The sequence below is a fragment of the Pipistrellus hanaki genome (genome assembly GCF_964339955.1).
Source record: "Pipistrellus hanaki genome assembly, chromosome: 3".
NCBI classification, from domain to species: Eukaryota; Metazoa; Chordata; class Mammalia; order Chiroptera; family Vespertilionidae; genus Pipistrellus; species Pipistrellus hanaki.
Window position 1 is genome coordinate 7,872,632 of NC_140505.1, and position 14,804 is coordinate 7,887,435.

Consider the following 14,804-nt stretch of genomic DNA (forward strand, 5'->3'; position numbering starts at 1 on the left):
CCCCATATTCCAGATGTTTGGATCTAAGTATTAGGAAGGCCTGGGGTTTAAGTATTACAGACCCCACGCTCCTGTGTTCCTTGTACACATCACAGCAGACCTCTGGGGATACAGCGTTCAATTGTGAACTGCACACCCAAAAAGCATCAGGGAAGGGACTCATAATGAACTAGCAACTGAACAACAGCCCAAAATAGCACTGCACTGCAGCAAAAGTCAAAGGCTAATCACACTTCAGGAAAGAGTAAGGGTGGGCAAGATAATGATCGCTTCAGGCTTATGCAGGCCCCCTCTTCACAATAAGATGCAACAGCACTTAGAGTTGAAATGCTCACAGTCACATGTACCTAAAAATGTGTGCGAGCCACAGAGGTAAGTCTCTAAGCAACTGCACAGCAAAAAGAGCTTTTCGGCCCCACCGTCGAAAGCCTATGAGGTATCAATGAACTAGTTGTAGGAGGAATTCAATCATTTCACTTCTTTTTTTTTTTTTAAATGGACAATCTGAACATAAAGTGTAACATATTTTCAAAGCCTTCCCTAGCCTGAGGTACAGACACGAACCTCCAGGATGCTGTAGTCCGTGCCTCGGGCATACATCACGACGGCGTGGGAAGAGAAGGTCCGGAGCAGCATGGTCAGCTTCATCTCCAGCTTGCTCTCGGTCTCCTTCAGCCGGTACTTTACAAAGCTGCTGCCGGTGAACGTCACAGAGGAGCTGCCTGCGGATCGCAGCGGACACAATGCATCAGAGCGGCGCTGAAGCGCATTTTAAACGTGTGATTTCTTCCGCCCAGACACTGACCCGATTTTTCATTTAAGATTAGAACACTATCAAGCTGAATTCAATGGGAAATGTCTAGCTGCTTAATAAACGGCTTAGCGTAACTGGGTCTTCTTCTGGAAGAGATGAGACTACGGTGTCAGAAAGAAATGAATCCTGAAATACTCAAAAAAAGTAACTATAAAAATATTCTACGTAAAATTACTACAAGGTACATTGGAAAAATATTTACATATCCTCCAGGTGGTTTGGGAAGCCTTCTGAAAGAAGATCTAAAATAATCCTGATTCTCCAAAATGATGAAAATACTACTCATGGCCAGAGATGGAAATCGTTATGTAAAATGATGTACAACTGACAAAACAGAAATTAAATTTCAGAGTAAAAAAAATACTGGTAAGCAAATAAAAAGGTCAATATTACACAGAGAGCAGATAATGTTAACACTGCAACACACACAGCTCCATACAAGAGCCAGACAAAATAACCCAGACAACCAGACAGAGTGCGAACAGGCCAGTCACAGGAGGAAAAATGCTCACATGTAACCAACAAATAAAAAGACAACTTTCCCAAGTGGCCAGGGAAATGCAAAGTACAATAACTAGGTCATCACCTCCTGCCCATCGGAAGGGGGTATTTATTTTTCAATTGAAAAGCTTTAATATTGGCAAGAGAAGGGGGAATGGGACCTTCACACAGGACTGGAAGACCTAGAAAGTGGTATAACTTTCTGAGAAACAAACATAATGGCACATTTAAAAATGTTAAGTGTAGTTATTAGTCTTTGACATAGTCCTAGTTTTAGTAACGAAAGCACCAATATGTAAGGATGCAAACTAAGGATTCCTTTTTTTAGCAGAAGAAAACATTTTGACAACCTAAATCTCTGTTGAACGAACGATAGGACACACTGTATTCATCAGGTTTACACACAGCAACTTGCAAAGATGCCCATGACTTACGGTTAAGCAGGAAAAACCAAGCAGTACAGGACTATGTAAGATACTTTTTAATTTCTTTTTTAAAAGAGAGGATGTGAGAAAAGAGAAAGGACAGTGAGTCTGTCCACATGGGACTATATGGTCACACGAGCACTGATGATAAAGGAAACACGTCCCACTATTAACTCAGGTGAGTTGCCATGCAACAAGAAGGTAGCATCTCCGTCTGACACGTTATAATAAACATAACTTACAAAACTTCTCACCCCATTAAAGAAGAAAATGATTAGAAACACGGGAAGTGCCTTTTTAAGATAAAAGCATACCTAGTACCTGGGTTCTCACCTGGGCACTGCCCAAACTTGCCACCTGGACAGACACAGGTGTACGTCTCCTCCCTGGGGTCAGCGACACACTCCGATCCCTCGGGGCACGGGCTGTCTTCACACCCATGATGGATGAGCGGGCATCTTCCCTCTTTAAAAAAAAAAAAAAGAGGGGAGGAGGGAGAGCTCATTAATAGGAATTTCAAGAAAATGATCTTTAACGTGCAGCCTTCAAAGAGTGTATGTGAGATCATGCGTAACCCCTGGTTTCTTCTTTTTGGTTTTTTTTGTTTGTTTGTTTTTAAATATATTTTATTGATATTTTACAGAGAGAAAGAGAGAGGGATAGAGAGTTAGAAACATCGATGAGAGACAATCATCTCTCAGCTGCCTCTTGCACACCCCCTACTGGGGATGTGCCCGCAACCAAGGTACATGCCCTTGACTGTAATCGAACCTGGGACCTTTCAGTCCACAGGCCGACGCTCTATCCACTGAGCCAAACCGGTTTCGGCTCTTTTTGTTTTTTTTGTTAATCTCACCCAAGGACATTTTTTCCATTGATTTTTAGAGTGGAAGGGAGGGAAGGAAGCATGGGGGAGGGGGAAGGAAAGAGAGAGTGGAAAGAGAAACACTGATGTGAGGGAGACACATCAACTGCTTGCCTCTTACATGCACCCTGAATGGGACTAGGATTGAACCCTAACCCAGGTACATGTCCTTGCCCAGGAAATGAATCCGAGACCCTTCGGTGCATGGTCTGACGCTCTAACTACCAAGCCACGTTGGCCAGAGCAGTGGTCGGCAAACTCATTAGCCAACAGAGCCAAATGTTAACGGTACGACAATTGACATTTCTTTGGAGAGCCAACGTTTTGAAACTTAAACTATAGAGGTAGGCGCATTGTTATTAACTTAATTAGGGCACTCCTAAGCTGGCCTTCGCTAAACCTCAAAAGTCCAAAGAGCCTCATGTGGCTGGAGAGCTGCAGTTTGCCGACAGCTGGGCCAGAGCACGTAGCCCCTGTCTGCACACACACACACACACACACACACATGCACACACGCAGGGGCGTTACCTTTGCAGAGACACACGGCCGTCCTGCGGTGGCGGGGCGTCACGAAGCTCAGCCTGGCCGTGCTGTGCGTGGACATCGCGCTGCCGTCCACGGACACCTTCTCGTCGCAGAACCTCCGGGGGCAGTCCAGGCCGGCGCACAGCCTCTGGAACACGTCGAGGATCCGGACGCCCACCAGGTCCTCGATGTCAGCCACGGAAGCGTTGATCCTGTGCAGGAGCTGCCCGGTGGAGGCTGGGGGGGCACCGCCGGGCCTCTCTATGAACAGCAGGACGTCCAGGTGGGGCTGGGGCTCGGCGGGCTGCAGGCTGACCACCTGCAGGCCGCCCCTCCGCACACCCAGCACGTTCCGCAGCGCCCGCTGCACGTTGCGCCAGTAGTCGCCCACGAACTCCTCGGGCGTGAGGTTGGCGAAGCGGATGGCGATGGTGTGGTTCAGCATCTCCGGCGTGACGGGGCGCACGTGCACCGGGACGTCGGCCGCCGTGGTGAACCGCCCGTCCGTCACGCTGACGTTGAGCAGGTACTGCCCCGGGTCCAGCCTCTTGTGCGCGATCAGCTTGCCCCCCGCGCCAGAGACGGAGAAGAGGCCGTCCGCCCGGGGGTCCAGGCTGTAGGTGAGGGTGTCGTATACGTCCTGGTCCGTGGCGTGGATCTTCCCGATGACGCCGCCCGCGTACTCCTCGCCCACGGCGGTGATGAAAATCTCCAGGGGCAGGATCGCCGGCGGGTAGACGCTCTCCTCGATGACCGCGATGTCCACGTAGGTCAGGGACGACAGCGGGGGCTTCCCGTTGTCGGCCACCTGGGAGCGGAGGGAAGGAGAGACCGCCGAGGTCCAGATCACTGTTCACAACTTCCCAGCAAAAGTGTATTTACACATCGCCCTGGCCAGTTTGGCTCGGTGGGCAGAGCGTCAGCCTGCGGACTGAAAGGTCCCAGGTTCGATTCCAGTCAAGGGCATGTACCTTGGTTGCGGGCACATCCCCAGTAGGGGGTGTGCAGGAGGCAGCTGATCGATGTTTCTCTCTCATCGATGTTTCTAACTCTCTATCCCTTCCCCCTTCCTCTCGGTAAAAAAAAAAAATCAATAAAATATATTAAAAAAAGAGAAAAGAAATCACCATGGTCTAGATCACTGTTCACAACTTCCTAGCAAAAGTGTATTTACATCGCCCTGACCGGTTTGGCTCAGTGGATAGAGGGTTGGCCTGTGGATTCAAGGGTCCCAGGTTCGATTCCGGTCAAGGGCACGTACCCTGGTTGCGGGCATATCCCCGGTAGGGGGTGTGCAAGAGGCAGCTGATCGATGATGATTCTCTCTCATCCATGTTTCTAACTCTCTATCCCTCTCCCTTCCTCTCTATAAAAAAAAGTCAATATATTAAAAAAAATATTTTAAATTTATTTACATTGTTTAAGTTCTTAAAAATGAGCAACTCTTGGGTATCCCCCCCCCCCCCCCCTTAGAATAAAGTAACCAGACATCCCGCTTTTGGCAGGACAGTCCTGCTTTTTAACAATTTATTTTAAAAAGCCATGGGACAAACTGTTAAAAAGTGGGACTGTTAAAAAGTGAGACGTCTGGTCACCTTACATTAGAAGCATATCAGCGTCTATGACAGAGTAACCAAATGAGTCAATGGGCCCCGGAAATGCATGGAAGAATGAAAATGGAGGCAGGGCAGAACACAACTCTACACATGTTGGTGTTTGCTCATGGCCCGTGAGCTGTTCACACACAGGAGAGAAGCCCCGAAGCAGCTCTTCTCCAGGCGCCCACAAGAGCATCCCGAAGGAAGGCGTCCGTACCTTCACGCGCAGGGAGTAGCGGTCCTTCACCTTCCTCTCGATGGCGCCGGCGGTCAGGAGGACGCCCTGCTGGGTCACCTCGAACGCGCCCTCGTCGTTTCCGCTCTCGATGGTGAAGGAGAAGGGGGGGCCGTTGTGAGAGGAGTCCCTGTCGGTCACCACCAGCTGCAGCACGCTGAAGCCCACCGGCTTGTTTTCCTGCACAGAAAACAAACACCAAGACAAAAACCCCCACAGCTTTCAACAAAAGCCCATCCTTTCCTGCTGGCGTGTCAATCCTGGCCCCGGGATATGTTCCCACTGGTTTTTAGGGAGAGTGGAAGAAAGAGGGAAAGTCAGAGAGAAGAGATGGATGTGAGAGAGAAACGCATCAATTGGTTGCCTCCTGCATGAGTCCCAACCGGGACCCAGGCAGCTGAAGTACGCGCTCTTGAAAAGAATTGAACCCGGGGCCTTTAAGTCCAAAGGCTGGACACTCTATTCACTGAGCCACACCGGCTAAGGCAACAAAAACAAATCCTTATAGTAAGAGACATGAGCAAGTTTATCCTATGCTATGAAATATATGGAGAGCAAAGTCTACTGCTGCTCCATTTGATAGAAGAGAGAGAAGGGAGGAAGGAAGGAAAGAGGGGGTTAATGAGGGAAGATGGGAGTGGATGGGGGCATTGTGGAGTGGGGGAGGGATGAAGTGACGTGAAAAAGGATGGGAATGGAAAGAGGGGTGTTTGGAGGAGAAGGGGTGGGGTAAGGAAGGTCAAGAAGAAGGAGAGGAGCCGAAACCGGTTTGGCTCAGTGATAGAGCGTCGGTCTGCGGACCGAAGGGTCCCGGGTTCGATTCCGGTCAGGGGCATGTACGTTGGCTGCGGGCACATCCCCGGTGGGGGGTGTGCAAGAGGCAGCTGGTCGATGTTTCTCTCTCATCGACGTTTCTAGCTCTCTATCTCTCTCCCTTCCTCTCTGTACAAAATCAGTAAAATATATTAAAAAAAAAAAAAAAGTAGAGCCAGAGACATAGAAGCATCAAACAGACCGTCCAACCAACCCCACAGGGAAGGTGGGGCGGGGGTGGGGTGGGGGGTGGGGAGAGGAGTAAGAGATCCAACCGAAGAAGTTGTATGCATGCATATAAGCATAAATCAGACACAATCAGACACAGTAGGGGGTGAGGGCATGTGCTGGGGGGGTGGGGGAGAGGAGTGGCAGGGGGAGGTCAATGGGGGGTGGGGGGGGTGGATATATGTAATACTTTAAATAATAATTTAAATTTTTTTAAAAAAAGCATCAGGCTAGTGAGAGCATCTCGAACACCAAAGCACAAGACAAGAGTAAAAGCTCCTGTCCGTGGGGAAGAACACCCTCTCCTTTGACCACCTCATGTTTCTAAGGCACAGTCTTTGGGAAAGGAAGACATCTCACAGGAGTGACTGAGCCGTGAAGGAGCTGGTCTCAGAAGGGCCGCGTGCCGTGGGCCCTGGGGCCGGGTACCTGGATGATCACGCTGTGGTTCCCCTGGGCGAAGGCGGGCGCGTTGTCGTTGACGTCCGACACGTCGATGTTCACCGTGGTGGTGTTGACCCTCGGGGGGCTGCCGTTGTCGGACGCCTGGACCGTGAGCGTGTACCCTGAAATCTTTCGGGGACAAGACACAGAGACGGCGTGTCCGTTTTCACCAAGCCAAAGGGCGGGGTTCCGTCAGAAATGTACTCCCGACGACCGGGAAGGGCAGGTCTGAACGCCCGTCACCACTGGCTACGTCCCGCCCGTGGACAATCCCTCAAACTACAGCAAGGTCATGGCCAAAATAACAGAGCTGCCAAGTGGAAAGTATTGGCTCAACAGAAAAAAACACCAGTGGTGAGTGGATTCTCTGATGCTCCCTGACCACGTACTCATTCTGCTAACCTGTACAAACTTGAAAAACTGATGGACCTATTAACAAAAACTAAGACAGAAAAGTGACTCAGACGACGAGGAAAGAGTGCTAATGGAGCTCCAAGGCTGTACGAGGGGGAAGGCAACCTCCCCTGGGTTCCCCCTCTCAGCCAGCGGCAGACAGACAGACCGAGTGCTCGCCGATTTCAACACCTCATCTATGATAAAGGAACCAAATGAACCCTATTTGGTTCAAAGCACTACATCAATTCCCCACCTAATAGAGTCAGAAGCATTCCACATCTCCCCCTCCAGTCAGCTTCACCCAGATGGACTGTCCTCGAACTGCCTACAGCTCCTGAGACTTTCCCGTCCTGACTTCCGATAAAACATCGGAGCCCAGGAAGGCAGCTTCTTTCCAGAAGGAGCCGTGGGAGGAGCGGGAACACTGCCCACATCCCGGAGTGTGTTCTGCAGCGCCTCTCTCAGCACCTGTGGTTTCCCTGATGCTGCTGCTATTCCAGCCCAGCTCCCGGCTCCCTGAGGTGCCTCACCACACCGGAGCCAACACTCACTTCCTCCCGACTGTGCACCCAGGTCATCCGAACTCTAAGTAGGAAGCACAGCTCTCACACGCTCCCCGCATTTTCATAGGGTCGTTCTCAAGTACTTCTATCGTGCTTGTCCGCGGGGGAGGACAAGGCTGGCTCTACCCTTTGGGCACTTCCATTCACGCTGGCGTGTCTGACTAAGGGGCCCCTCCACGGCCTGATTCTGTCACCCGTGAACCACGGAAGCCAAATGTTCTTGCTTACTGTTTCCCGGTCTAGAAGTCTGGTCACTTTCACTTCTCCGCGGGCGGGGTCGATGGTGAACGGATTCCCCTGGTTGCCGTCGATGATGGAGTAGTGGATGTGGCTGTGTAAAGGTCCATCCGCGTCATCAGCCATCACCTAGAACACAGGACACTCTCGCTCAGGAGACAGCGAAGGAAGGGACTGAAATCTTTCAGCAGATGTCTGATATCAGCAGCTAGCTATTGTAAGGCAATCTATATTAGAAAAGCCCAGTGACCTTTACGGCGGAATGACCCAGTTGCTATGATGCGCAATGACCACTCGGGGGCAGATGCTCAATGCTGGAGCTGCCCCTGGGTAGTCAGGGCGCTCCCACGGCTGGAGAACCGCTCAAGCAGAAGCCGGGCTCGCGCTTGGTGAGCGCAGTGGTGGTGCCGGGAGCCCCTCCCACCTCCGTGGCAGCACTAAGGAGCGGCGAGCCAAGCTGTGAGGAGTGAGCAGGCGAGCGGTTAGGAGCAAGGGGTCCTGGAATGCGAGAGGATGTTGGACCTAAACTGGCAGTCAGATGTCCCCTGAAGGGACCCGGATTGTGAGAGTGCGCAGGCCGGGCTAGGAGGAACCCCCCCACACACATGAATTTCATGCATCGGGCCTCTAGTCACTTATATTAGAGTCGGTAAATGGCTTAACAAAAATCACTTCCATATCTTCAAAATATATTCAATTAAGGCCACTCCAGAAAAGCTGGATCAATCTTTCTAAAACAAAAACAAACAAACAGAAAAACCTCTTGCAGAGATCCAGGAGAAGAAAACTACAGGAAAAAAAATACACTGTGCCAGGCCAGGAGGTCACAGTTTGATTCTCAGTCAGGGCACATGCCCGGATTGCAGGCTCGATGCCCCGGGTGTGCAGGAACCAGTCGATCACTGATTATCTCTAATTAATGGTGTTTCCATCTCCCCCTGCCTCTCTAAAATCAATAATAATGTACCTTAGGAAAAAAATACACACCGTCAGGACAGGCTGCTCCAGAACGGCGTCCTCGCTGACCACGGCCGTGTAGGTGTCCTGGCTGAACACCGGGGAGTTGTCGTTGATGTCCGTCACGTTCACGTTCACGGTGGCCACGTCACTGAGGGAAGGGGTGCCCCCATCCGTGGCTTCCACAGTCAGGTAGTATTCGTGAGAGCTTTCATAATCCAGGTTCTCGATGATAAATATGGCCCCTGCAGGAAAATCCAAATTACTCCCGACTCTGAAACGCTACTGCTTAAAACCGGCACTTGTAACTAAATGTAACTTTCACTTCAAATGTTTACTTCCAGTTTATGTATGTTTTCTAATTTCTTAACTCACCAATTAGAATTATGAATTTGCCCACCCTTGATCCTTATTTATTTCTCTTATTTTCCTTATAGTCCTTGTGTTATTTAAGTCACTGGCCCAATCAACACCATCAATACCCCACCTATAAAAATGACTATATGTCTTACCACTTCTAAGTCACAGACTTCACTGTAACTTAATAAAATAAAAACATAAAAGTGCTTCCTTTGGCTTTGTTTTCTTTTCCTTCCCATACTTTTTCTTTTATGGAACTATGCATCCTTTTTTTTTTTTTTTTTTTTTTACAAAACTCTCTAGAATAACTACATCTCATCACTTTAAAAATCCCTTTGATTTAATAACAATTTCATACTTTCTTTTTCACCACTGTATTGCCCATACTACTTACAGAGCCCTAAAAATAAGTTTTATGGTATGTGTTAAAAATACATTTTGAATAGCATCCTCACACACTTACTTCTCCCAGAAAACAGTTATGGACAATTAAATAAGATTTGAATGGAGCAACTTTTTACAATGTGCTAACACGTAAAGCTATTTAGACCACAGGTTACGACAACTAGGGAAGTATTTATGCAGCAAGAGCCTAAACTCCGATGACTTTTGACCTTGTTGGCAGTCATCTGTCAGTGTAATTCAAAGAACTCCACCTGTTATGCATACCTGGCATAATAAAAAAAAGTCATCTTTCCGAATCATCAGATGCCCCACAGGAGCTAAGATCGAAGAGGTGGGGACCGCCATTTCACGTGGGAAGCTACCTCCCACGAGTTCCATGCGGGGATGAAAAGGAGGCATTATGCAAGGTCCCCTTCTATCCTCCAGTCTTTATCTGCACCAATTTGTCGCATTTTCTATCTATAGCTTTACTAAATCCCCCAAGTGAGATACTTTAATTTCCTATTTAAAGTTAACTTGCTTGGCTGAAACTGGTTTGGCTCAGTGAATAGAGTGTCGGCCTGTGGATCGAAAGGTTTGATTCCAGTCAAGGGCATGTACCTGGGTTGCGGGCATATCCCAAGTAGAGGGTATGCAAGAGGCAGCTGATCGATGTTTCTCTCTCATCGATGTTTCTAGCTCTCTATCCCTCTCTCTTCCTCTCTGTAAAAAATCAATCAAATATATATATTTTTAAAAAGTTAACTTGCTTGTAGTTATAATGGACACATCAGAAGTGTATTTTATTATGTAGAACCACAGTTCGAAGTCTTCGAAACCACGGTAAGCCCTACCTAAAATAACAACACAAAGGAACCATGAGCTTCATCTTTTAGAGGATCTGCTAACAATGTATGACCAGCCCCCCTGTATCAGGCCGCGTGCTAGGCAATCTACCCTTCCCGGCAGATTCCAGGGCGTCCTGTCATCGACATGGCGAGTCACCTGTTTTAGAATCGATGCTGAATTTCCCATGCTCGTTCCCGCTGATGATGGCGTAGGTGATGTCTGCGTTTGCCTCCATGTCCCGACTGGCCGCGTACACCTGAAGGATCTCTGTTCCAACCGCCACGTCCTCGGACACCGAGGCCCCGTACTCGCGGTACTCGAACACGGGAGGGTTGTCATTGATGTCCAGCACGGACACCACCACGGTGCCGGTCGCCGTCAGCCTCCTGGGCACGCCCTGGTCCACGGCCTTCACGGTGAGCGTGTACACGGCCTGCAGCTCCCGGTCCAGCGGCTTCTCCAGCTGGATGATCCCGGACGACTCCTGGATGGAGAAGTGCCCGTCCGCGGAGTTCACCAGCGAATAGGCGATCTTCCGGTTCAACCCTGTCAACAGAGGGCATCGCGTCAGAAGGCTCTATCTCAAGGAATTTAAATGATATATTTTTAAAACACATGCCGCATACGTATTGAAAAGGAAAAGGGCTAAGACACGTTATTTTGAAAGTCATTGTGATTATGACCTTAAAAATGTAAACGTTTAGATTATCAATGTACTGAGTTAAGATAAATATAATTTCATCGTTATCCAGCTTTCTAAGACTGTTTTATATGAACTTTTGCTATAACACTCAGATCTTTTTTTTGTTAATTCTTACAGGAGGATATGTTTATTGGTTTATTTTTTTAGAGAGAGGGAAGGGAGAGGGGAAGAGAGTGGGGGGGAGAGAGAGAGAAAGAGAGAAAGATAAGGAAAGAGGGGGAGAAAGAAACATTGATCAGTTGCCTCCCATATGTGCCTTGACTGGGGACCAAACCTGCGATCTTTTGGTGTTCAGGCCACTGAGCCACCCAGCCAGAGCCCCCAGCAGCTCTTTCAAAGTCTATTTATTACTTACCCTCAGTGACACAGATTTATTTGAAAAATAAATAATAATACTGCTATTCTTCTAGCTTTTCAGTATTAATATGATTGAAGAAATTATTTTTATTCTCTGCTATCAAAATGCTAGACATCCTAGACTTTTTATTTCTCCACAAGAATTTGAAGGTTCGTGAAACTGTAAAATATTGCATTTGTCCCTATGATACTAAAATATCTTTATGTCACTAATGGTTTAGTCACAAAACAACACTTCCGTTTGAATACCAGTCAACATAAGTCACTAACCAGAATTGTAGGGACACCCCAGACACCTTACAGGCACAATTCTGAGACTGCAAATACTCCTTATAAGTCAACTCATTATTCCAAATATTTCATCCCACGTTTAGGGCCCAGGAATGAAATAACACAAGAACAAGGAGCTACTCAACAACCCTGAGGTATAATAACTCGATGGCCCGGGTCTGGGATGTCTCGAAACGGAGGCCCCTAGGGCCCAGGAGCATGGCTGGAAGACAGAGCGCCACCCTGTAATAGGGGTGTCGAACTCAATCAGAGAAGGGGCCAAAATCTAAAATCCAGCCTAAATCGCGGGCCGAATGGTTTACTGAACAGTCATAAACTGACAATGTCATAAACTGACAGCGGAGTGCAGTGATGACAGCGCGGTGCGGGCCACATTGCAAGGCCTGGCGGGCTGGATTTGGCCCGCGGGCCTTGTGTTTGACACATGTGCCGTAGTACCTGCATCTGCGTCCATGGCCTGCACTCTGGTCAGCGGCGTCCCGGGCTCCGTGTTTTCGAACACGGTGATGGTGTGAGGGTCGGCGGCGAACTCGGGGGCGTTGTCATTCACGTCTTCCAACGTGAGCAGCACGTGCGCCTGACAGAATCTCCCCCCTCCGTCGGTGGCCTTGACCAGCAGGTTGTAAACTGCTTGCTCCTCGCGGTCCAGGGGGGCTAGTGTTTTCAGTTCACCTAGGAACGAACAAAAATAAAATGGCCTAAATGTTACATCTTCCCCTTTTCTCTTACAATCACAAAACCTGAATAACGGCCTTCCTTTGGGACAGTTTTGTCAATGACAGGGCCAGCGGCTGGGTGAGTACAGTGAGTTCCCGGCTTCCAACCTGCCAGATGCCCGCTCTTTAAGGCCCAAGGACAGCAGGGCTGGGCCTCTTGCAGTGTGTATGTCACAGCACAAAACGGCTCCCCGATTGGCTAAATTGAAATGTTTCTAGGTGACTCAAAATATTAGATTCCTATGTTCATAATTAGCTCTTTGGTGGGGGGCAGCTTAATAGAAAACTATTACTGGACCCCAATTTCACTAAAGTATGAATTATAAGAGAAATACAATTGTAGCAACTTAAAGATGAATCATACATTGTGAGTTGTTTTAAGGAATATGCTAAATTATGACTTTATGGTCACGTACTCATGAAAGCAAGCTATATATATAAAATGGAGACAGTGAAAGCTCTAAATACACTTTAACATCTTGAGGTTTTCTTTTATATATAAAGGTGATAAAAACGACTCTGAATCCTTGGCTGTTGACGTTTTATCTCACCCCAAATTTTACCCAGTAAGTGGCTGTTTTCGGTTTCTAAAAGATGACAATTTTTGCAGCAACCAAGTATGTGTGACATGAACAAAATGGAATTTCAAATTCGGTGCGTGATCTACCACTACCCACGTGTGCAATTTTGTCGGAGCCCAGTTAATTCTGCCCCAAACTCCATCGTTACCTGTGTCTGGATTCAGGTTGAATTTTTCTGCTCCCGGGCCCGACAAGGTGTATGTGATCTCGGCGTTGGACCGGATATCTGCGTCCGTGGCGGAGACCTGCAGGATCAGCTTCCCGGGGAAGGCGTCTTCTGGAATCGTGTCTGAATACAGAGTCTGCGAAGATCGGAAACAATACTGTCAACATGAAACACTGACGGCATGGCGGCTGAGCAAATGACGGAAAATCAATCATTTCGCGTTGGCCACAGAAAACACGGGAAATGACTAACGTTAACATCCAAGGAGCTTTCAAAACGATTTTTCTTATGAAACGAGGCAGAGCCATGGAAGAGTGAACAGCCCGATGCTGCGGAGTCCGACGTGACATTTAACCTACAGAGGCCTGAAGGCAGTGCTTTATGTCTTTGACTTGGGTTCCTATTCAGTTTCAATTCCCAAGAGAAAAGATAAATAGCGCTCCACATGGACCTAAAGACTGGTTTCCAATACAGAAATCTATCGCTAGCAATCGTTCTTAGCACGCATCCAAATACGGGCAGTTCGGAAAGAAGCGATACTCGATCTTCATGTCTTGGGAGAAAAGAAAGATTCCCCCTGGCCCAGTGGGTGAACGAAGCTCAGGGCAGGGCCCTTCCATCACCAGCTCTGATCTCTCTTCATGTCCAACCAGACTCTCAAGTGAAGGGGTGTTTCCTGATCCAACTATTTAGAAGTCCGTGCCGTAAACCACCACATAAGACGGCGATCACTCCTGCCCAAGTCCCCACCCTGCACCTCCATGGGACAGCTCTGCTCTGGGATATCTGATCTCACGTGAAACAGCAGCTTAGTTGCAGGAGACGCACTATGAACCCTATAGTTTTTCTAGGGCAGTGGTAGGCAAACTCATTAGTCAACAGAGCCAAATATCAACAGTACAACGATTGAAATTTCTTTTGAGAACCGAAAATCGACTTCTGTGCATGGGCCACGAAGTTTCATTCGCATTGTACGTGAGCGCCCACACGTGGTATTTTGTGGAAGAGCCACACTCAAGGGGCCAAAGAGCCCCATGTTTGCCGACCACTGCTCTAGTGAATTAAGAGCAAGCATCCCTAAAACTGTAAGAACAAAAGCGAGCTCTGTTTGAAGAACTGCTGGCCAGATCCAAAGTAACCTCTTCCCCAAATGAAGGGAGTCACTTTCTGAAAACTTTACACGGCATTTTTAAGAGTCAAACACAACTGCAATCCTGCCCATACTTGACAGCATTCTGAATCATTTCCAAAGTCCTGGAGCACGCCCTGCACCAGCTCTGAGGCTAGGCCATCCCTTGCCCCATTGCACACTCGCCTCCGCTTAAACATATGATATGAAACACACTGAATGACACCACGGCATCCCACCATAGCCCTACTGCCCACCACAGCCCTACCGCCCACCACAGCCCTACCGCCCACCACAGCCCTACCGCCCACCACAGTCCTGCGGGGTGGCGGAGGAGAGAAGCCTGGATTCCCAGTCTAGAAACTTAAAGAGCAGCCTACCTTTTCACAAACTGGACTGTTGTCGTTGGCATCAAGAACTTTCACTTCAACGATAGCTTTGGATGAGAAGGTGCCATCCGTTGCTGTGATGGTCAGAAGGTAGTTGTCCCTCTTCTCTCTGTCCAGAGGTTTCTTCACATACACCTTCCATTCATTCTGTATGTTTTCAACAGCAAACTGCCCCAGAGGATCCCCTCCTATCAAATCAACGGAGACAGATGACAGTTAACATACAGAAGGAAATACGTGATAGGAAAAATAAATTATAGAACAGATATGTAATGTTA

At 48.4% G+C, this 14,804-nt stretch overlaps 1 protein-coding gene across 4 annotated transcripts in view; it reads right to left on the reverse strand.

Annotated features, from left to right (window-relative positions):
- Nucleotides 1-14,804, reverse strand: part of FAT1 (FAT atypical cadherin 1) — a 122,485-nt gene that overhangs the window by 14,926 nt on the left and 92,755 nt on the right. For all 4 annotated transcript variants that reach the window (XM_084877692.1, XM_084877693.1, XM_084877694.1 and 1 more), the window contains exons 11-21: nt 14,518-14,714; nt 12,991-13,144; nt 11,984-12,217; nt 10,351-10,740; nt 8,632-8,846; nt 7,636-7,773; nt 6,434-6,577; nt 4,946-5,143; nt 3,134-3,938; nt 2,074-2,205; nt 565-722 (exon numbers count right to left, since the gene is read on the reverse strand). In XM_084877692.1, coding sequence (XP_084733818.1) covers nt 565-722; nt 2,074-2,205; nt 3,134-3,938; nt 4,946-5,143; nt 6,434-6,577; nt 7,636-7,773; nt 8,632-8,846; nt 10,351-10,740; nt 11,984-12,217; nt 12,991-13,144; nt 14,518-14,714 — 2,765 coding nt within the window. The remainder of the gene's footprint in view (nt 1-564; nt 723-2,073; nt 2,206-3,133; nt 3,939-4,945; nt 5,144-6,433; nt 6,578-7,635; nt 7,774-8,631; nt 8,847-10,350; nt 10,741-11,983; nt 12,218-12,990; nt 13,145-14,517; nt 14,715-14,804) is intronic.